A 21946-nucleotide genomic window follows, 5' to 3' on the forward strand; every position below is an offset into this window, starting at 1 on the left:
GTCAAACAAGATTAACATAATGGCAGCTGGAAGTAAGAACGGGTAACAAAAAAGTCAAAACCCATGCGAGTGAAAACGGAGCTCTGTAATGCTTGGAAAATTATACATTTAATCAATCTGAAAGAAAAAAAAGGTTTTAATGCAAAGTTAGTTGCGAAGCACGCACCAAAAACTCATCACTCCAATGACATTTCATTGCGCAATCCATCTTAATCAACTAGCCCATCAGAGACAATATATCCTCCCCTCCATCTTTCTCTCACACGTTCTCCTTCTGAATGTATAGTGATGGAGGGGTGTAAAGAGGAGGATGTTTCAGCCCGCTGTCCGCCCCGTGCCTCCCCCTCCTTGTGAGACCGGCTCTTAAGTGCTTGTGGGTTTTTATGTTTGTAGTGTTTTATAGAAGCCAGAAGGAGCCAAGGGCTGTAAAAGTGTGGATGGGGATGGGACGGAGAGGGGTGTGGTTGTAGGGGGTAAGGGGGTTACTGGGTGGGGAGAGGAGAGGAGGAGAGGAAGAGTTACAGTAAATCCGATCTTTATTGAGAACGACACAGAACAACAAACTGGGCCCACCCACTCGAACCAACTCCCCCTTCCTACCTGATCGATCAAGGCAGACGGGGGAGAGAGAGGGAGGGAGGGAAGGGAGAGAGCACTCTCTCACCCTCTCTCTGTCTCCGCACAGACACACTATAATTTTTAATTGCTACAGTGGATCTCCTTTATCCAAGGTTTGTGGATTTGAGATCAGGGAACCTCTACAACTTTTCTCATTGTTGGAAGTAATCGCTCATTCTACAAAAAGAAATCTACAAAATACATCTTCTGCACATCTCTCTCACTCAGGCTGTGTGAGCGTGCAGGTCAGAGCGTGCATGTGTTCATGCGTGCATGTATGTCTGTGTGTGTTTTTATGTTTATTTGTAGTTGTTTTGTTGTAAAAGTGTGTCTATGTAATGTCTAGTATTCAATTCCTCAACACCAACCAGGCCAGGAGGCCCCCTCCCTATTTGCCCACCAGTCTGGCAGTATACCGTATAATTGGCCACAGTTGGCTTGAATTGAATGTTTGTGGCCTTAGGGTCTAAATGATGCCTCAAGGCCTTTCAGAGCAGTCTGGGTAAAAGAAACTGCAATACTCCCCGACACGTTTAATATATATTTAAGAGGAGGGGAAAAAAGTATCGCTTTATCAGCCATGTTGTGGCTTCTGCGTGACACCAATGCTATGCCGCTAGATCCATTGGCCATAGATTAGCATTTGATTCAGGCTGCTGAGGGATTGTCGCGTCGCCTTGCCGATGTGGTTTCCTCTCTGCTTGTTTGCCTGTCTTTTTCGTGATGGCATACCTCCGCCTGAAACCACTCGCAGGATCTCAGTCAATCAAGCGAAAAGGGCGGCCAGTCAGTCAACTCAATGACCACAGACACATTCAATCAATCAGTGAAAGACAGACAGACAAACAGGTCTCACTTTGTTGCCCAGCCCCAAACCCCTAGCGGTTTGCCCTGTACCTGCTTGTTGCCATGGCAATATGGTGAGGGGGCAGTCTCCTGTCTTCCTCTCCTTTTCACTTACTCTCTACTCTTGCTCCTTTAACTCTCCCCTTTGATTCCATGTTTCGTTCCGACGTGCCCTGCCTTTCCATCTGGCCCTCAATCACGTTTGCTCTGTTGTGTTTGTGCTTCACTCTGCCGTCTCACCTTGCCTCGTCCTCTTTCCTAAATGACTCTTTACGGGCCGTTTACTCTTGTTAATTTGGTGCCACTTTGCATAGTGGGACTCTATAAAAAAGTCTTGTAAAATATAAAATGCCACTTAAAACTCACCTGTACAGACAGAGATGCCCACAAAGACAAACAAAAACACTTTTACCCACACACACACACACACACACACACACACACACACACACACACAGACACACACACACACACACACACACACACACACACACACACACACTGACAGACTCATATTCACTAAGTACATAAATGGATGAGATGCATATGCATACAAATAAAACAAACACGTTTCATACAGAACACTAAATGCCAAATGCGTGTCAAATTGAGTGTCTGTATCAACATTCACTCACTGATGGGTTCCACAACTTCCACCTGCAAGCAGTCAGCTGCCAGGAAAAGCCATCATTTCGGTACTAAAGCCTCATCATCAAGCATCATTCCTGCATGCTGGCCTGTCTTCCTCTCTTGATGCAGTCTCTGTGCCAAGGCACCGATTACATCTCCCTAAATGCCCATGGTAAATGGTTCTTCACAGTGAGTAGTCATTTGTTGCCATCTAGTGGCCAAATTTTCAGAGGATGAGATTGAAAGTACATAGTTTACATTGACAGGTGCGGGGAACAATTCATGCAATTAAAGTAGCTGGCCTTCAGCAAAAAAGAAAAAGTATGATTCAGACAAAGTTCTGAGCGGTCAGAAGATTCATCGTTGGCATGGTCAGAGTTTTGGCTGGGATCCCCGTTTTGAGTGTCACACTATGCAGTTACACACAAACAGATAAATGCACACATGTGCGCACACACATGGATTTGGGGGGCTTGTTGTCTCAGTATTTTTCCACACTTTTTTAACTGGTCGATGTCACAGCCACTATGCCAGAATCAGCTTAGTAAACGGAAAGCAAATGCAGATCCATTGAGATTGTGATGTTAACTGCCAAAGGCAGGAATACGATCCAGACACAGCTGACTGGGTGCATTGATGGAGGCTTACATTCATTCAACTCAGTAATTTCATAGTGACTTCCCGACACGCACGTACACACACCTGCATTGACGATGGCATCTATCTCCAGCTTAGTAATGTCACCGCTGTAGAGGGAAATTTTCTGGTCCAGCTTCTCATTCCTGGGGTAGTGAGGCTCTTCACTGCCATCTAACAACACACACACACACACACACACACACACACACACACACACACACACACACACACACACACACACACACACACACACACACACACACACACACACACACACACACACACACACACACACACACACACACACACACACACACACACACACACACACACACACACACACACACACACACACACACACACACACACACACTTAACTACATGTCTACAATCCAATACATTGAACCACTTTATGGATGGAAAACGTCAGATAGAAAACGTAGGCCAGAGATTCCAACACTCCAATACTTTCTTGAATCCACCCTGACACCAGAACACATCAACTTTAAAAGCTTTCGACATACGCTCTGAGCATAACAGACCTACATGGTGAACTTCGACCTGAGTGTCTGCTTTAAAGTTTTACCCAAACATGTAACCTATTTATTCACGAACACAGCAGGCAGGACATACAACGTTTCGACCAGTATAGTTGCGAGCACCTGCTTTGGTCTATTAATTTGTTTCCCCACCTTAGCCTGACACTCAGTAATTTAATTTAATTTCACTCCATTATTCAGTCTGGGCGTGGCTGGCGATTCATGGGCTAGAGTCAGGCTAGAATTAACTCATTTTATTTCTGAAATGTATCATGACAGAATCTGAATTATTTAAAATTCTACTGGTGTTGGGCACTGTACACAACATAATGTATTTGATAATACAACTATTTACTCAAAATGTAAAGATAATCTAAAAGAAGTAAGAAACATAGGATTACACAATTTATTTTGTTGACACACATACTAAATCATTCTGTATATGTTTGTATGTACTTCTTGTCCTGTAATTACAGTGATGGTATAGCATTTGTTTGTCGAAGGGCATTGGTTTGTCGAAGAGCGGCAGTGGCTCAGGGGTAGAGTTGCCGGTTGGGAACCGGAAGGTTCACAGTTCGATCCCAGGCTCCCCCTGAGTTCATGTCGAAGTGTCCTTGAGCAAGACTCTGAACCTCTAATTGCTCCTGATGTGCAGGTTGGTGGATTACTACACATCAAGTGTTCACACACAGCAGCATACTGTAGGCTTATACATACAAAGTATTTTGTGCTGTCTTTGGGGCCGTCGATTTGTCACAATCCCAAAGATCTGTCTGTGATGTTTAACTTTCCTTATTAATTTAATCACCATGCTGTGGAAGCAAACTAAACTACATTCCTGGGATAGACCCTGAAGAAGACCTTTTGGTCGAAACGCGTAGGTCCTGTTATTTATTTGCCTTGCTCATCATCAAATAAACTATTACATTTTTCGGAGTGCCTTGGATTCCCTTCTTTTCTTTTCAAGTCTGCAACTTACACCTTGCCAAGCAGTACAACTTGGAGGAAGGATACCTTTTGTCTATATGGTTTTACCTGTATCACCAAAGAGCACCCGTCTTCAAAGCTCACATCACAGCTGTCACTCGATCCTGTAGGTTCACACTCTATAACATACGAATTTGACCGTTCCTCACCCAGGAATCAGCCCAGCTCCTAATCCAGACAACAGTCTTGTCAAAACTCGACTATTGTAACTCCCTCCTTACTGGCCTACCAGCATGTGCACTTAAGCCTCTCCAGCTGATCCAAAATGCTGCAGCTCGCTTGGTCTTCAACCAGCCAAAATTCTCACATGTCTCCCCCCTGCTCCGCTCCCTCCACTGGCTCCCGGTCGCTGCCCGCACAGAATACAAAACTCTGATGCTGGCATTCAAAGCAACCAAAGGTATGGCTCCCCATATCTTGCAAGTATGATTGAACCCTACAAACCCTCCCGTGCACTCAGACGAGCCAACGCAGGGAAGCTGGAAGTACCCTCACTAAAAACGCCGGGACAACGCTCCACACGTCCCAAACTCTTCTCCCTTCTGGCTCTAAAACTGTGGAATGCACTTCCCATTGCAGTCAGAACTGCAGCATCACTCCCAATCTTCCGCCGTAGTCTGCAAACCCACCTTTTCAGACTCCATCATGGCCCATAGCACTTACCCTACCCCCTTAGATAGCATTTCTGTAGACTTAGATAGCATTTGATACAGACTTATAGCATGTTATGTAGATAGCACTATAATTGCATTGTATATAGTCATAGCACGCCATAGTACACATAGTAGTATATATATATAGTTTATATGTATAGTCTCATAATATAGATATTCCACTGTTACTTTCTTAGCTTGCGCATGTTTCATGATAAATGCTTTTTTGTGATGTATTCCCATGCTTTTTGTTCTTGCTTAATGTAAGTCGCTCTGGATTAAGAGCGTCTGCTAAATGCATAAATTGTAAATTGTATCTAAGAGCCACTAACAGATCCCTGGCTGCAGCGCTTCCATTCCTCTATTTCTAAACTACATTCCTGGATCAGTGTTGCCATGTCTAGTTATTATAAGAGACGTTGGGCTTGTTTAGTTATATTGGATCATTGCGTTTTTCTTTCTTTCTTCTTTTTGCTTGTTTTCAAAGTGTAGTTATTTTGGCTTGCTTCCAATGTTTTTCATTATTATTGAAACCAGTTCGCTAACAGTTGCATGTCAAGGATGAAATGACGACAACCAAACTAATGTATTACTCTGTATTTTTTCTTTTCAAATTCTAGACCGGTGCCCGGCTGTAGAGCACCGAGGCGTTAACGATGGAAGTTGGAGATCCATGCACCACCTGGCTACGCAATCCCCGTTGTACCCGTGTCAGAGTACCCGTTCCAACCATTATGCCCATATATGGAGATTTCTTTATCGCTCTCTCTGTGTCCCTTTATTCCTATATATGGAGTTCTGAGAGCCCGGGCAGAGGCCTTTGGTGGCGGTTCTGGACAAACGTGGGTCCAACCGGATGGACACCGGGTACTGCACTCCCTGTGGGGGTGTGGTACGCGTGTGTCGAATAGGGCGTCGGTAGTCGGTAGGGCGAACGGTTCTCGAGTTACATGCATTACAGACGTACACACGTACGACGTACAGACAGACAGAGATGTGCTGCATACCGTGCATTTATAGATAGATATTCAAAATATTTCACTTTTTATTTTCAAGATAGACAAGACAAGACAATTGTGAGATCAGATGTAGATCAGATGTTTTCAAATAGATAATAGTATAGTAATAGAGAATAATGATAGTATAGCCTATATAGTTTTAAAGTGCTCATGTAGCCTAGTCGCTAGTGATCTGGATACAAACAGAGATGATGCTACATCTGACCTGAGGTGTACGGCGTCACCACAGGGACGCTGTCCAGTGGCACATAGTCAGGAGTTCTGTAGTGTGAACGGCTCTCCTCCACAGACAGTGACAACAGGACATCTGTGACAGGGGATGGTGGGTGGATTAGAACAGTCCCAAGTCATTTACACAGACAGTGACAACAGGACATCTGTGACAGGGGATGTTGGGTGGATTAAAACAGTCCCAAGTCATTTACAGTAATACATAAAATGGTGTTTTACCAGTAGGCCTAGAAGTGCAATATTAAATACAAATCACTGTTATTTAATTATTTTCCAAAAGGCAGAAAATATATGGTAACTAATAACTATTAGCCGCAATTCTTTGGAGTTTTAGCTCCACCAGGCCAAAGGCATGGGGAGAGTATATTTTGCACTCCGTCCGTCCGTCTGTGTACAGCTAATCTACACACACACATTTCTACACACATTACTCATACACATTTTATCCATACATCACGCAAATCGGTATACACTATCTCTCAAATCATGAACACAGAGTGCAGTTTCAGGGATATTGTGCATGCACATTGGCACATAAGATTGTCTTCCAAAGTTTTCAGGAGTGGCCCGTTTTGTACAAAATGCTGCAAATTCGTCGAAATAAAAAAAAGGTCTTCTAAAATATATATATATATATTCAAAGATTTGTGCCGCATTTTCACCATTTTTCAAAAATAGCAGACCTAGAAGCTCGTAGCACGCCACTTGGTGGCACGCTATGAGCTTGTAGATCTGCTATTTTTAAATAGCTAAAGTATAACATAATGCTTAGTTAAAACACAAAAAGGGGTTCCCGTCCAGAATGGGTTAACACAGCGTCCGATTACGGTGAAACTGTGCACGCATATTCCTACTAGTTTATAATGGTTTGAATCTAGAGTTGCAACACCAGCCATTGACAGCCCATTCATCCAAACAGATGAATCTGATCTGCGTTAAACTTAACATTGCAGCTGTACGGAAAGCTTGAATTATCCTCTTTCAATCTGCAAAGTTGAGCTACTTTCTGTCAAGAAATTCTGTGCAGGTGATAGTTTTTCATAGTCCAGTTTTCGGTGAAGAGGTGACCACCGAAAACCACATGACGTCACACCGCGGTGATCACCGCTCCACATCTCTCTGTTTTTACTAACCACAAATGGTGGTCACCTCTTCACTGAAAACTAGACTATAAATAAGCTTTAAGTGTTGGAGTTGGAAGCGCTCGTTGGAAGTCACTCAACGGTTCTGCGTACCACCCGTTTCAAATGTGCACACAATGCAGGAAGCAGCAGCATGATGCGTTGATGAAAACAAGTGTTTCCAAACAACAACACTTAGAAAGAAATGATCACCTGCACAGAATGTCTTGACAGAAAATAGCTCATAACATGGTCTACAGTGAATTTTTATGAAACAAACACTTTGCAGATTGAAAGAGGATAATTAAAGCTGCAATGTTGGTGAGTTTAACGTCGTCTAATACAAGCAGATCTGACTTTTCTGTTTGGATGAATGGGTGGTGTTGCAACTCTAGATTCAACCCATTATAAAAAATCATACCCATGTGAAGTGAGGGGCGCTCTTATCATTGTTCTATCCTTGTGTAGGACCGAAATAGTTACGACCCCCTGTCGACATATGACGTAAATTCTCCATTCATTGTCAATGGGAATTTAATGTTTGTGTAGGAATAGCTGATTTGCTCAGACACATATGACGTAAATTCTCCATTTATTGTCAATGGCATTTAGTGTTTGTGTTAGGACAAAAATCTACACTATAGCTGAATATAGGAGAGGCTAGCTCCCCTCTTTCAAATGTATATAGGAATAGGACGTTGGGGACCAAAACACAGGTGTTTCAATTTGTCTGAACAGTTGATTGGCATAGTAGGCCTAGAACTATATTGGCAGGACTACATTTGATTGATTGATTGATTGAAATATTTATTAACAGTTTGTAGAATTTACAGTACATTTTAAGCACAAACTCAATACAAAGACTGTCAACTGTGAGTGGACGACCCAATTAAGCATTACACTTGTTTACAACAGGGTCCACATTGTTCAATTCATCAAAACATTTAAAGACATACAAACATTTAGAGACATACAAATAGACATTTCTATGTAGCTAAATTCATCATATATTGAAACTGATGAATAGATGGTTTGCTATTCATGTTAATTGTGTTCATTGTTACAACACACTGTTATTATTAGATTATCACTCAAGGACAGTTATATCCCAGGTTTACAAGCTGCATGTTTTTACAAGTTGTTGTGAGCAGCGCCGGAGCAGTGGAGGGGGTAAATTTCCCACACTTAGTTTAATTAACCCACCGCGGCTACGGTATGTTCGCAATAAAATGTATTTAAAACTATCCAACCACCCAGTTCTGGGGAATTGTCTCACCCTTGGTCTCCTTCCAGTTTCCTTCAGCCGAGTTCAGATTCACCGGCCCTTCGGCCATGGTGGCCTGGGCACTGGTGTGGACAGATACAACCGCGGCTGCAGTTACACCTAGCACGCCGATGGTAATGCGGCACAAGCCAGTGCTCCCTTTGGGTGAGGACACTGAGGACGAACCGCCCGCTTGGATCCACTTCCAAAGTGTCGCCGCAGTTGAAAATTTCCCCAATCGATTCGTGGTGTTCTGTCCGTGGAGAACACTTGACTTGCACTTTGATGGCAAATTCTTTCCCAAGCCAACCACCGAATGCAAGGGGCGAGTTTGCAATGGCATTGGCAGGGCACACAGACTGTTTTTGAATTTGACACCAACTCTGTGAAAGTCAACACGGGCCAGAGGACCAGTGCATGACAGCACTCTGATATGTGCCAAACGAGTTGATATTTGAAATGCCATGCTGTGACACCGATGGTCAAAAATATGCACTTTAATTTCAGCTCTGAAAAATTGTGAAAATATATAATGCAAGTTTAGTTTCGTTTTTGTTTTCGCGAGAAACGCGACTGTTTACAGGAGTATTAAGCATGTGCCATTTTTGTTTTGTAGTGACGTAGGCCTATAGAGAATGTACCACACAAAGAAAGGAGGTATTCTTTTTTTTTTATTATTATCGCATATTAGAAATATATTAGAACTTCATGTTATGAAACATATATGCCAAACTGTTGAAATACACGCGAACGGTGACAGGTAATGTAACAGACAGTTGAGTTAAAACGACAACTCATATCAAATACACCCCCGATCCCCCTCGAAAAATGACGTGCCCTACCTCCTTCTCCAAAGATACATGACTGCCCCCTATTGGAGGATGAACGCTTGTCTTTTTACCATGAGTTCTATCTCTCATAAATCACAAAACATGCTTTGAATCATAGTAGACCTAGTACCCATTATTGTAGACCTGCCCATTAGTCATTATAATATTAACAATGACAATGACTTAGCTATTTCTAGTTTATAAAACCAAATGTGTTTCATCCTGTACTGCCTATTGTTGTATTATCTTCTCAATATCCAAAATCACTCATGCTTCCTCCTCCTTCATCATCCTTGTCAATGCTTTAATTGTCTTGTCTGGGCTGCTTTAAGGCTCATACATAGTCTGGATTTTCGTTGGTGAGGTGACCACCGAACTACAACATGAAGTCACGAGCCGCGGTGAAGAGCAAACCATCGCCACCGCCCCAGCCCTTCTCTCTGTTTTTACGCTCAACGTTATTTCAGCTCCGATGGTCAGCTCACCACCGGAGTGGTGGTCACCTCACCACCGAAAATCCAGACTATGAATAGGCCTTTAGCTCAACTTGATATCTTCATAAATAAAACCAAGGTTTTAGTCATGTAATGGAAACCAGATTACAACATTATTCTAAATGCCCGTACTGAGTTAATGACAGTACTGTGAATGTGTGTGTGGGTGTTTATCTTAGACCTTACAGTTTCCTCTATCACACACATACACCCTACAACTTACATTGCTTAATAAGACCCCCTAGTGTCACTCTGTCACTCTATACCGACTACCGTAGTATACTTCCTCTTGGCGGAAACTGACAAAAGAGGAACGCCATCTTTTGACAGAATTGACACACACATACACACCCACAGACACACTGACTGACACACAACCAACACTGTTGCACAGATCACAACCTACTCACCCAGCCAGAGAGAGAGAGAGAGAGAGAGAGAGATGAGCAGTAGAAGGTTTTCGTAGAACCATACATTGTTTCAGAGTACGAGAAGAGGCTCCCTGAAATATTTTTAAATCCACAAAACGTTGGATTAAGGAGATACAGTACACTGTAAGTATTTCATCAAAAGTGTGTGTACTTACGTGTGTGTGTGTGTGTGTGTGTGTGTGTGTGTGTGTGTGTGTGTGTGTGTGTGTGTGTGTACTTACGTGTGTGTGTGTGTGTGTGTGTGTGTGTGTGTGTGTGTGTGTGTGTGTGTGTGTGTGTGTGTGTGTGTGTGTGTGTGTGTGTGTGTGTGTGAGTGAGAGAGAGAGAGTGTAGAGAGTGAGAGACATAAACAGAAAAGCAAGAGAAAGACCTAAAGGGAGGTAAGTGGCTGGGGGGCCTGCATGTTTAAATGTTCAGAGTCAATTGAGTTACAATACTTGAGTAACTTAGTTACTGACAGGCCTCAAATCAAACTTTACTTAAAGTATTGTAAGTGTACTCTGAGGGAAAGAGACAAATGGAGAAACAGACATAGTGGTTCACGGTGGTTTGAATTTGAGATGGCCAGTTTAATTGCAATACGGGTATATGTGGCGATTCAAAGGCTTATTGTCACTTTGTGTCTATGACGATGACTCATGACGATGACTGTGACACATACAACATATGGGTCAAAGAGTCATATGAGTCTTCACAACTGTTGCAAAGATTTTTGTGATGCTGGAAAGATCCCTGCGCACGCATGCATGCATTCACATACACAAACACACACATACGCATGCATGCATTCACATACACACATGCATGGACACAAACACACTAAGTGGGTGACTGGATATAGGATTGGACAGACATGCTGGGTCTGAAAGCGGAAGTGTGCATCCCTGGAGATTGTGGAACTCAGAAAAAAGAAGTGCTCATCATCAAATTCAGAATGGGTTTGTCATTTCAACCAGCTCACCCAGCGTGTGTGTGTGTGTGTGTGTGTGTGTGTGTGTGTGTGTGTGTGTGTGTGTGTGTGTGTGTGTGTGTGTGTGTGTGTGTGTGTGTGTGTGCGTGTGTCATCATGTATCATGTGATGATTTTCTCTAATTCTCTCCTTTCTATGACTGGCAGGTTATCCTCCGTTAAAGGGACCTAATAAGGCAGCTATTAGGTCCCTTTAACTTTAATATAACAAGTACAATTAAATAGGTTTTTAACTCAATCTTGACTTGAGATGTTGTAGATAAAGGCCCGAAGGTCCAAGACATAGGATCATCCATCTCTGTTTTACTATGTAATAAATAGAACAACCCACTTTCAGCATGTCTAGAGCGCTACTTTTTTAATTTGAACACTTACTATGCTCTAGTAGAGTCTAGTCTATCAGATATATTAACATGGAACTCAATGTTGTATGGATTTAAAATAAACACTTTATTTCTTTCGTTCTTTCTTTCTTTCTTTCCTCCCTTCCTCCAGAATGGCAGCGTGGGACCTGAAAGTCACAGTGGAGGACCTGGGCCCTGATGCCCTTCCCATCACCATCAGTGTGACCTCTGACCTCCACATAGGAGGAGTCATCCTTAAACTGGTGGAGAAGACACGTGGGTTACTGTGCCTTTATCTGTCTGTCTGTCTGTCTGTCTGTCTGTCTGTGTAAAAATGCATGCAGCACACACTGGAATCAGAATGTGATCTCAGTTCAAGTCAGCCAGGTGTAAACACAAGGCGAGATAGGATTGTTAATTATCCAGATACTATCAACATACAAATCATATTTTGGGGTCTCATAGGCTGAAAGTTATGATTGGTCACTCACTTTCTCCTTTCTTTGCATACTCACAAAAACACAATTTCCAGGCCATACATAAGCACACATATTTCACTTGTATCATTGAAAGAGTCTTCAACCTATCTTCTGACCTACATGTGCGTTTCTCTGCAGAGTTGAAGATTAACTGGTCGGACCATGCCCTTTGGTGGGTACAGAAGACGCAGTGGTTGCTGCGGACATCATGGACACTGGAGAAGTGTGGCATTCACGCTGACGCTCTGCTAACATTCATGACCCAGCACAAAGCCTTGAGGCTGGGCCTGCCTAACGGCATCACCGTCAGACTCAAAGCCTGCTTCTCATGTCCCATGTTCCGCACGGTGATGGGGCTCTGCAAGATGTTGAGTACGTCTGGGTGGGAAGTTAGTTAGCTCACCCACCCACTCACTCACTCACTCACTCACTCACTCACTCACTCACTCACTCACTCACTCACTCAAACACAACTAAATATGTCCATTAACGACGTACATGAAATGGGTGTTACAAGAGTAGCCTGGCCCAGCCTGTGTGGTTTCTGGTCTAGAGGGGCCGGTGCCAGTCGAAAACAGGCGGTGGATCCTATTGGTTCACTGATCTGAACACCCACCCCGTCTGGCTACCGAGGCTAGCCAAAAAGTGACCCTGACGTGATCTGAACACGCAAACTTCTCATCTAGAATCAGACCTATACCTCACAAACGATGAATAAATCTGCTACAAAAATCGGTTAATTGCTTATGTTATATCTTCTTTTAATCTTCCTTCCATAGACATCCGGCATCCCGAAGAACTTTCCCTCCTTCGACCAATGGAGGAGAAGAAGAAAAAGAAAGATACAAATGTGGTTGAGGAGATATATGATCTTACCGAAGTGCCACTCACGTCAGGTACTAGCCTATACACATGAATATATACTTTAAGGGTGCAGATATTTTACGTGCCTTAGCTGTCCATTATGCAATTTTTTTTTTCTTCAGTTTTTTCATTTAAATTCAAATACAGATAAATACAGATTTTAGATAAAGATCACTATCACAATGCAGTATTCATTCATCTATGTCCTTAGATGAAGTGTAAAATCATTTGTGGTCAGCCAAAAACAAATCAATATATATATTTCTTTTTTACATAAAACCTCAAATTGTTATGCAGTTGTGGATAACACTGAGATGACATGTTAAATGTGCGTCTCCATAAACATACATCTCTCTGGCCCCGGGTATAGTTTTAACCTGTTTTACTAACCAGGTACCCGCATTTTATAAGTTGCATGCTTTCCTGTGTATTTCTGAATTGTAGAAAAACTGTGGAAAATGTGTCAGGGCTGAGGGACAAGGCAGAATACAAATATTAAATATAGGCTTATCAAAACATGTTGAGGCATGAATAACCAAATCAGCCAACTTTTTAGGACACACTGACAGTTCCCATGACAACCCTGTTGTTCTCCTCCTGCTTCTCTCTTTCCGTCCCTCAGCATCACAGCCGTGCTCATATAATGGCATGCCGCCGCATTTCATGGACTCGCCCAAGACGGAGGCGGTCTATAAAATGCTGTCAGTCACCCAGCCTGCTCCCGCCCCAGAGGGCATAGCCAAACTGTACCGTCCAGCCAGTGTGGTAGACAAGGCTCACATCAACAGCAGGTTAGCTCTAACAAGGCTGTGCATGTGTGTGCATTTAAACACACACACAAACAACACAGTGAAACTGGACTCTCTCTGTCTCTCTCGCTCTGTCACAGGTGGTTGGACTCATCGCATACTCTGATGAAGCAGGGGGTTCAGGAGAATGACAGACTCTGGCTGCGCTTCAAATACTATTCTTACCATGACCTTGAGCCCAAGGTGTGTGTGCGACTGTGCGTGCGTGCGCGTGCCATTTATTTTCTATCACCTGTTCCAAATCCCTCTTTCACACCCTGCTCTCCTCTGCCCTTTCTCCATTCTTCCCTTCATCCTTCCATTCCCATTTCTCCTCCTCACACCTTTTCCATGATGTCATTGTTATCCCTCTTTGCCTCCCATCCTGACAATCCCCAACCATTCTCCCTTCCCTTCCACCTCTCCTGCTCTCTCTCTCTCTCTCTCTCTCTCTCCCAGTATGATGCGGTGCGTCTGACCCAGCTGTATGAGCAGGCCCGCTGGACCATCCTGCTGGAGGACATTGAATGCACTGAGGAGGAGATGATGTTATTTGGAGCTCTCCAGGTACACAAAGCTGCCACAGGACTGCCACTATACTGTAGCTCAGGGTTCCCCAATAGGCGGCCCGCGGGCCATTTGCGGCCCACAGAGCGCCCCCTTGTGGCCCATGAAAGAATTTCCAAAAAAAAACAAATTAAATTAAATGGGGGTCAGTAGCCTATGCATGTCAAACTGGGCATCCTTTTCAAATGGGGTCTTGCCCTGAAAATGAATTTTCAGGGCAAGACCTCGACCTCGCGCATGCAGACTCGGCCCCCAGCCTGGTACGCTAGTCAAAATATGGCCCTTGAGGAAAACCCTGCTGTAGCTCTACTGCTGGTTTTACATCCTATACCAGACGGTGTCCTTGCGACCTTGTCCCTCCAGTCAGGAAGCTGTGATGTGCTATAACTCTTGTACCTTAGGTCGTACAACACATTCTTTTGACTTTTGGCCATGCACATTTTGTCTAATTAGGTTTTCCGCCATTTCACATTTTACCATTTGGATATGTGGATCTGGACCTTAGAGTATGAATAGAGACGGCATCCGAGTTCTCCTTCCATCCACTTGCATTAAGTTGCTCAAAAGCGCATGAGGCGATTTCACTCCTCCTTCCGCGTAGGAACAGAGTGCATTCTGGGATGGATTTGCCCCAAACACATGAACGCGCTGCCGTTGAACGTGCATGAACGCGCACGAACGTGCACGAGCATGCTGCCGTCGTGAACGTGCACAATGATAGTCAACGGACCAGCGCGTTCATGTGTTTGGGGCCAGGCTGCAATACCTTCATTCGGCCACTATGTCCATTTTACCTCAGGGTTTCCTCTGGGTGCCGTCTCTATTCATATATACTCTAGTCTAAGATCTGGACCCTCAGATCTAGTCCGGATCATCTTCCTTATTCTAAATGTAAAATCAATATAAAGTTGACAAAAAAACAAAAACAAGGCAAAACAAAAACAAGGCAATGACTTGATGGTGACGATGATGGTTTTGTAATGTTATATATTAGCAGACATACCAGCTCAGTGGCCTTGTGGTTAGAGTTTCCGTCCTGAGACTGGGAGGTCGGGGTTCAATCCCCAGCCGGGTCTAAGGTGCAAACTGTACAAAGGGAACTACATAAATGTCCTGAGGGGATTTCTGGTGGCTATACTTTCTAGCTCAGAATTTATAGCATATTATAGGATAAAGTTTATTTGGGTGTGGAAAGAAAATTGGTGTCTCTATTCAGCTCCAGGGTTAGTTTGATGGCTCTGGAAATATTTAATCATCACAAATACAGATTAGATTGTCCTATATACCACAGGACCAGCATATGGTATCTTAAATAGAGTGGCAATCTCCAACACTACTATCTGCCTCTAATGTAATAAAAAACTTAGAATAACCTTTTGTCTGCCCCTGTCTCCCTGCCTATGCTCCAACTCCTCTTTCTGTCTGTCTGTCTGTCTATCTTTCTCTCGACTGCACGCACGCACACACACAGTATCACATCAGCAAGCTGTCTGTGTCAGTGCCCCAGGCGTTGACTTCCAATGCGGCTATGGATGATCTGGAATCAGCCCTGCAATGCCTGGAGGTGAAAATGGAAGGGGAGAGCAGCACTGCCTCTGATATGCTGGTCAGATATTTTGGATTATACTTTATTTATTATGATGGGGGTCATGGAGGGCAGCCTCCTCCTACTGGTAGTCGGGTGAAGTTATGCTGCCGGCTGATTCCTTCATAGTGTTCAAGGGCAAATACAACTACTGTATACTGTGTGTGACTATGTTTACTTTACTACACTAAACATAAAATAAATTCTCTGTTGGTCATTGTGAATTGCAACTAGCTTCTCTTTAACTTTTGAATAACTTATAGTTTCACTTTCAAAGCATCATTGAGTTCTGCTTTTGCAAATGCTGGTTCTATAATTTTGCTATCGAACACATATTGATCGATTGATTGAATTTTTTATTTCACAGTATGCAGAATGGGTACATTTCAAACGTCAATACAAAAATTGTTACTTTGTGGATGAACCATGATAAAGCACTAAACTTGTTTACAACAGAGTCCACCTTTTTCAATTCGGAACATTATTTAAAGATGTAAAAATCATCATATAAAGAAAGTAAAAAAGGGAAAAACATGTACAGTATGGGGATAAAGGGGTACATCATATAGCTGAGACTAGTACGACACAGATTAGAAAATGAGGCCAAAATACATTTATATTTAGCATTTTGCCACAATCAGAGAGAGAAGAGCGTCAACTTTAATCTTCTTTCAAATGTTTTATTTCTCAAACAGGATAACATGACGGCACCACAGCTCAATGATTATCTGAAGTTATTCAGGTAAAAAACTAGTTTCCAGGATCTCGGTTTTGTCCAACACAAATTCCTTCTCTTTAACCTCCAACAGCTTAATCATTGTCACATACACATGCCATATAATTACTCACAGTTCTTCTTATTCATAAACTTACAAACAAAGCTTCTGTTTTCTGCAATTCATTTGTCAGTGTAACTGACAGGCTATATGACCTATAATTCCTTCTGAAATGTCATACATTTCTAATTGCAATTTTCTTCTCAACCTTTGACTCGTTTATGTCGTAGAGACAACGTATTTACATGACACCGAAATAAACAGAACTATAGCTCTCAGATCGTTTTGAAACACCTGCTTATACCAGCTTGACTGTCTGTTTCAGACCCAAGAGGATGACACTTAAGCCTTACAAACAGTATTGGTTCAAGTTCCAGGATACCTCCATATCTTACTTCAAGAGCAAAGAGGAGAGCATTGGGGAGGCCATTCAACAGATTAACCTCAAAGGTATGAAATAACTAATAGTAGTAGTAGTAATATTGCAACGCATCGCAGCCTTCCAATCAGCCTTGTCAATTATTCGGCCTCATCCTGTACGTCCACTTACCACTAGTTGGTAGCAGCTAATAATCACTGTCATGTCACGTTGACCTGTGTTTGTTTGTAATTGTTCCCACTTCCCAGTGCACTCACTGCACTCACTGCACTAACAGCGCTGAGAGTTGCGATTACATCATTGTATAGCATATGCTGCCTCCCAGTTATATACAGTAATTTCAAGACAAAGTAAAATTGTTTAATCAAGCTGTTTTAGTGTATTTTTCTACTTGGCTGTGCTGTATGCTGTTCATGCTTTGAAGTCCGATAATACACACTGACACACCCAAAAAACATTCATAATTATTAATTATAAAAATAACCCGATTCTTAAGGCCGCCCCCCCCGGTTTTCCTCTCAATTCTTCATGAAGCCTTACGTTAATGAAACCAATGAGACCTATGTGGTGACCCATGTTTAGCATACTCTGAATTGGACTACAGGGCTCTCTTGTAAAATCAAAGAAAACTCATATATTCCAAAGGGACCTTTCAATGGAAAAGAACAAGCGCTACAGACACTAATGATGTTGAATAAATAAATAATAAAAATTAGCCAAACCAGCACAACACTGTGACTTCAAACTTGACCCATGACCTCTGTATAAGTCATCCCTACTCGCTCTAATTAGTCTCCTCTGTACTGTATCTAATACAAGCAAAATGTCATGCATTCTATCTATGCTCTGCATGCAGGATGTGAAGTGGCTCCAGACGTCAATGTTGCGGGACAGAAGTTCCTCATCAGATTGCTGATTCCAGCCCCTGAGGGCATGAACGAGGTCTATCTACGCTGTGAGAATGTAAGGCACTTGTTGTTTATACAGTGAATACACTGAATAGCATGCACACACACATTCACACCAACACAAAACACATGTCGTGCACACACTTTCTCTCTCACACCTATATTTTTCCTGCTCTCCCTTTCACACATCCACACTTATCACTTTTATCTTTCATGCTCATTTCTTATACTCTTCATTTTGCTCCCTTGATGTTTTTTTTTCATTCTTTCTTTTAGTCAACTTGCATAATATATTTATATAATACACAAATAGGTATAGTTACTAGTTACAATAAATACTGCTCTAAATACATAACAAATTACAAGTTATATTCAGGGTTCACTGTAACAGTAGCCTACATCCCATGCCGTTCTGCACCTGTCTTCATTATTAAATTTGCCTTTGCTGTGTGACTCCTGCTATCTCCAGGAGCAGCAGTACGCCGAGTGGATGGCTGGATGTAAATTGGCTTCCAAAGGGAAGAGCCTCGCAGACGGCAGCTACCAGAATGAGATCCAAAACATTCGTTCTTTCCTAGCCATGCAGAAGGCAAACCCCAGCTCCAGCAGCAGTGCTGTAGCTCCAGACGAAAGCATCAACACCTACAGCCTGGTCTCACCACGTTACCGATACCAGAAGAAGTACAAGGTCAAACAGGTACTGCACAGGACGGGAGCAATAGCATTTGTGTTCAAAGTTCATGCCTATAATCACTCATTCAGGCATGCATACGTGACGTTAAAGTTAAAGGCTGAGCTCAAAGTAAAGATTTGCATAGCACATAGGCCTACAGTAGATATTCAAAAACAATTATCTGTGCATACTGTATATATGTGCTGAGTCACATACTCAAATTAAATAAATATAACAGCTGAACACTTAAAAACCTTCAGCACATTCCTTAGATTCCTTATAGAAGAGACTCGTACAGGACCCCTATACTGTATATCCCCAAGTAACCTAATCCAGATACTGTATACTGTGTCTCAGAGACATTATGGTCAAAAACAACCTTTGATATAGGTCCGTTGGTTACTAGACATACCAAGTTACCAACAGTCCTACAGTCATCAGTCAGACAAACCTGTGCTGCGGGTTACAAATCACCCATGCTGCAGATTAAAAATCACCTGTGGCTCCAGACATGCGTGGCAGGTTAAAACGAATCCGTGTTGCAGGTTAAAAATCACCTGTGGGTTCCTGTGAGGTTAGGGTTTGGGGAGGGTGTCTGACTCTGGTGTGTCACAGTGTGACTGTCTATCTAAACACATGCACCCGGTCTGCATGCTGTGTCCAACAACAACTAATCTGAGTTCTGCATGTACATGTATGATCACATTAAAGATGACATCCTGTACCCGCTTTCTTCTCTCCAGTTGACGCCTCGCATCCTGGAGGCCTATCAGAATGTGGCTCAGCTCTCACTGACTGAAGCCCAGCTGCGTTTTCTGCAGATCTGGCAGGCCCTGCCTGACTTTGGCATCTCATATGTTGTTGTCAGGTGTGTAGCGTCTGTGATCGAACGTATAGCTAACTACAATCGTAATGTTTCGATTCCAGTAAGAGACCATGGTGAAATGTTTTTCTCCCCCCTATCCCTTGTCCTTTGTCTCACTATGCTGTCCTAATCTAAATAAAGCTAAAATTATCGAAACTTTGTTTGATCGCATAAAGCAGTGGTTCTCAACTTCCAGGATATCCTGACCTGAGGTCCTTGAGTGGGTTCCTTGGGGCCACAGCTAAAGTATTGATAGTTTAGGATTAGGAACCAGATGGATGATTATGGGTCTGTTACTCGGAGACTGTACAAATAATTGTCGACTGGAGTGTACAAATGATTGTACAAATCTCCAAATGGACCCTTACAGATCAAACTCTCTGAGTTGGATTTTACAGTGTAGGTCCCAGAGATAAAAATCTAATGGGCGTCCGTGGCCAAAAGCATAATCAAAATGGGTCCTTGAAAAAGTTGAGAACCACTGATATAAATGTAATGGTTTGCCAAATAATGGTGATATTATCTGTTTAACATTCTACCAGCACACGTCTGCACAACAGTGTTACACACAAATGAGCCATTAAAGTCTGGGTGTTGAATGAACTGACAGCTGGCATCTGGCTTGGCAGGTTCAAGGGCAGCCGTAAGGATGAGGTACTGGGCATCACTCCCACCCGCCTGCTCCGTATCGACCTGGCGGTGGGAGACGTGGTGAAGACCTGGCGCTACAACACCATGAGGCAGTGGAACGTCAACTGGGACATCAAACAGGTCACTTATACCTTTTCATTACCTCTGTCCGGGCAGTCAATCACTAAATGTTATGTCATTGTATTCCTACTTACATTATTTTAAATACTAGTTCCATTGGTCGTATCGCCATGCATGGGATGGAGGAAATATGACTATGCTATTTTCATTGCTTTATACATGTGCAGTTTTGTTCAGTAATTATTTGAATAGAAGCGGGAGATCCAGGTTCGAATCCTGCACGTTTCCTGGGCTATATGATGTTGACCTTTCCTCCAAAGTAAAACATTCTGCTGTTGAGTCGACTGAATCAAGTGCAAGTTCAGGAAAATATACCCCATCCTTATCGATTTTGACCTTGGCTGTTTTGACCCAAAAGTAAATAATCTCTTCAGGACAGCCTACTGCTGCCAAATATTGGTGAAGAAATATTGTGCACTCAAATATTGTGCAGACTGCTGACAAATATTGTGCACTCAAATATTGTGCAGACTGCTGACAAATATTGTGCACTCAAATATTGTGCAGACTGCTGACAAATATTGTGCACTCAAATATTGTGCAGACTGCTGACAAATATTGTGCACTCAAATATTGTGCAGACTGCTGACAAATATTGTGCAGGTGAAGAATCTGAACTTGAGCTCCACCTTGAGACAGACTTTGCCAGTAATACTGGCTTTCTAAAAGATGCACTATACATGTACATGTTCATCATACATCATCATGATAAATGGCACTGCTCTCTTCACATGGGTGTGATTATTTTTGCTTAGGCACAAACTCCACTACACCCCCATCTTGGCATTTGTGGCCAATACAGTTAAAAGAGGGCAGTTCTGGCCATTTAAGATGAACTGAGCTTATCTTGAAAATGTTGCCACTATCAGCCATTATCTGCTTGAGTGGAACTGCTTTTTGTCCCCAAGTGTCTGATATATTTTCTTCCTCTGTGTCGTGTGTGTGTGTGTGTGTGTTTGTTTCCTCAACCTTACAGGTGGCCATTGAGTTTGATGGCAACGTGAATATCGCCTTCAGCTGTGTGACCGCAGACTGTAAAATTGTTCACGAATTTATCGGAGGTTACATCTTTATGTCGACACGCAACCGCGAGCAGAGTGACACACTCAACGAGGAGCTCTTCCACAAGCTGACCGGTGGCCATGAAGCTCTTTAGAATAGTTAAAAAACACAATAAAGAAAAATATAAACTATAAATAAAAAACAAAATCTATAAATCACACCATCCATCCATCGACACATCTGGTTTTGAGGAGCCCAGGTAAACTCATGTGATCACACCTTTCTGTCACTCATTCACTCTTATTTTTTATTCAGAAGAGTAAACTTGTATTTCGTGGTTGTCATCTTCATCTGGTTTTAGAAATTAGGTTGAGGAACTAGGCTACTGAAGTGAGTGCAGTGATGGTCCATTACATCGATATCGGTATCAAGCCCAGAGTTGTGTGCCCCAGTAGAAAATGTCCATATTCATCTCTGTATAAGGAATGGTTCAGTCCTGTATCAATGTTGGTCTGCATCTCGTGTGTCAAGTCTGCCCTGAGGGTAGCAATATTATTTAAAGCAACTTGATTAGAGCAATTTGCTTAGAGCAACTATATTTGCCAAGTGTCATGTCAGCAACGTGCACAGTATGCAAAAACACATTGAAATATTAATCACGTACTGTAGTCTCA

At 42.7% G+C, this 21946-nt stretch overlaps 2 protein-coding genes across 7 annotated transcripts in view; one reads left to right on the forward strand and one right to left on the reverse strand.

Moving 5' to 3' along the window:
* macrod1 (mono-ADP ribosylhydrolase 1) overlaps positions 1-9142 on the reverse strand; it is a 133414-nt gene extending 124272 nt beyond the window's left edge. For all 6 annotated transcript variants that reach the window (XR_014570521.1, XR_014570522.1, XM_083786514.1 and 3 more), the window contains exons 1-3: positions 8560-9142; positions 6137-6238; positions 2797-2904 (exon numbers count right to left, since the gene is read on the reverse strand). Coding sequence is in view for 4 of the 6 variants with exons in the window: in XM_083786514.1 (XP_083642640.1) it covers positions 2797-2904; positions 6137-6238; positions 8560-9013 (664 nt within the window). In the remaining 2 variants the exon portion in view is untranslated. The remainder of the gene's footprint in view (positions 1-2796; positions 2905-6136; positions 6239-8559) is intronic.
* fermt3b (FERM domain containing kindlin 3b) overlaps positions 1-21797 on the forward strand; it is an 83927-nt gene extending 62130 nt beyond the window's left edge. Inside the window, exons 2-16 of the mRNA XM_083786508.1 lie at positions 10306-10425; positions 11767-11891; positions 12233-12466; positions 12874-12990; positions 13581-13749; positions 13848-13950; positions 14206-14313; positions 15785-15919; positions 16594-16640; positions 17000-17124; positions 17910-18016; positions 18431-18658; positions 19378-19502; positions 20129-20270; positions 21247-21797. Coding sequence (XP_083642634.1) covers positions 11768-11891; positions 12233-12466; positions 12874-12990; positions 13581-13749; positions 13848-13950; positions 14206-14313; positions 15785-15919; positions 16594-16640; positions 17000-17124; positions 17910-18016; positions 18431-18658; positions 19378-19502; positions 20129-20270; positions 21247-21426 — 1944 coding nt within the window. The 5' untranslated portion in view covers positions 10306-10425; position 11767 and the 3' untranslated portion in view covers positions 21427-21797. The remainder of the gene's footprint in view (positions 1-10305; positions 10426-11766; positions 11892-12232; positions 12467-12873; positions 12991-13580; positions 13750-13847; positions 13951-14205; positions 14314-15784; positions 15920-16593; positions 16641-16999; positions 17125-17909; positions 18017-18430; positions 18659-19377; positions 19503-20128; positions 20271-21246) is intronic.
* The last annotated feature ends 149 nt before the right edge of the window (positions 21798-21946 follow it).

Source organism: Protomyctophum parallelum, assembly GCF_964188405.1.
Source record: "Protomyctophum parallelum genome assembly, chromosome: 16".
In the NCBI taxonomy this organism is placed as follows: Eukaryota; Metazoa; Chordata; class Actinopteri; order Myctophiformes; family Myctophidae; genus Protomyctophum; species Protomyctophum parallelum.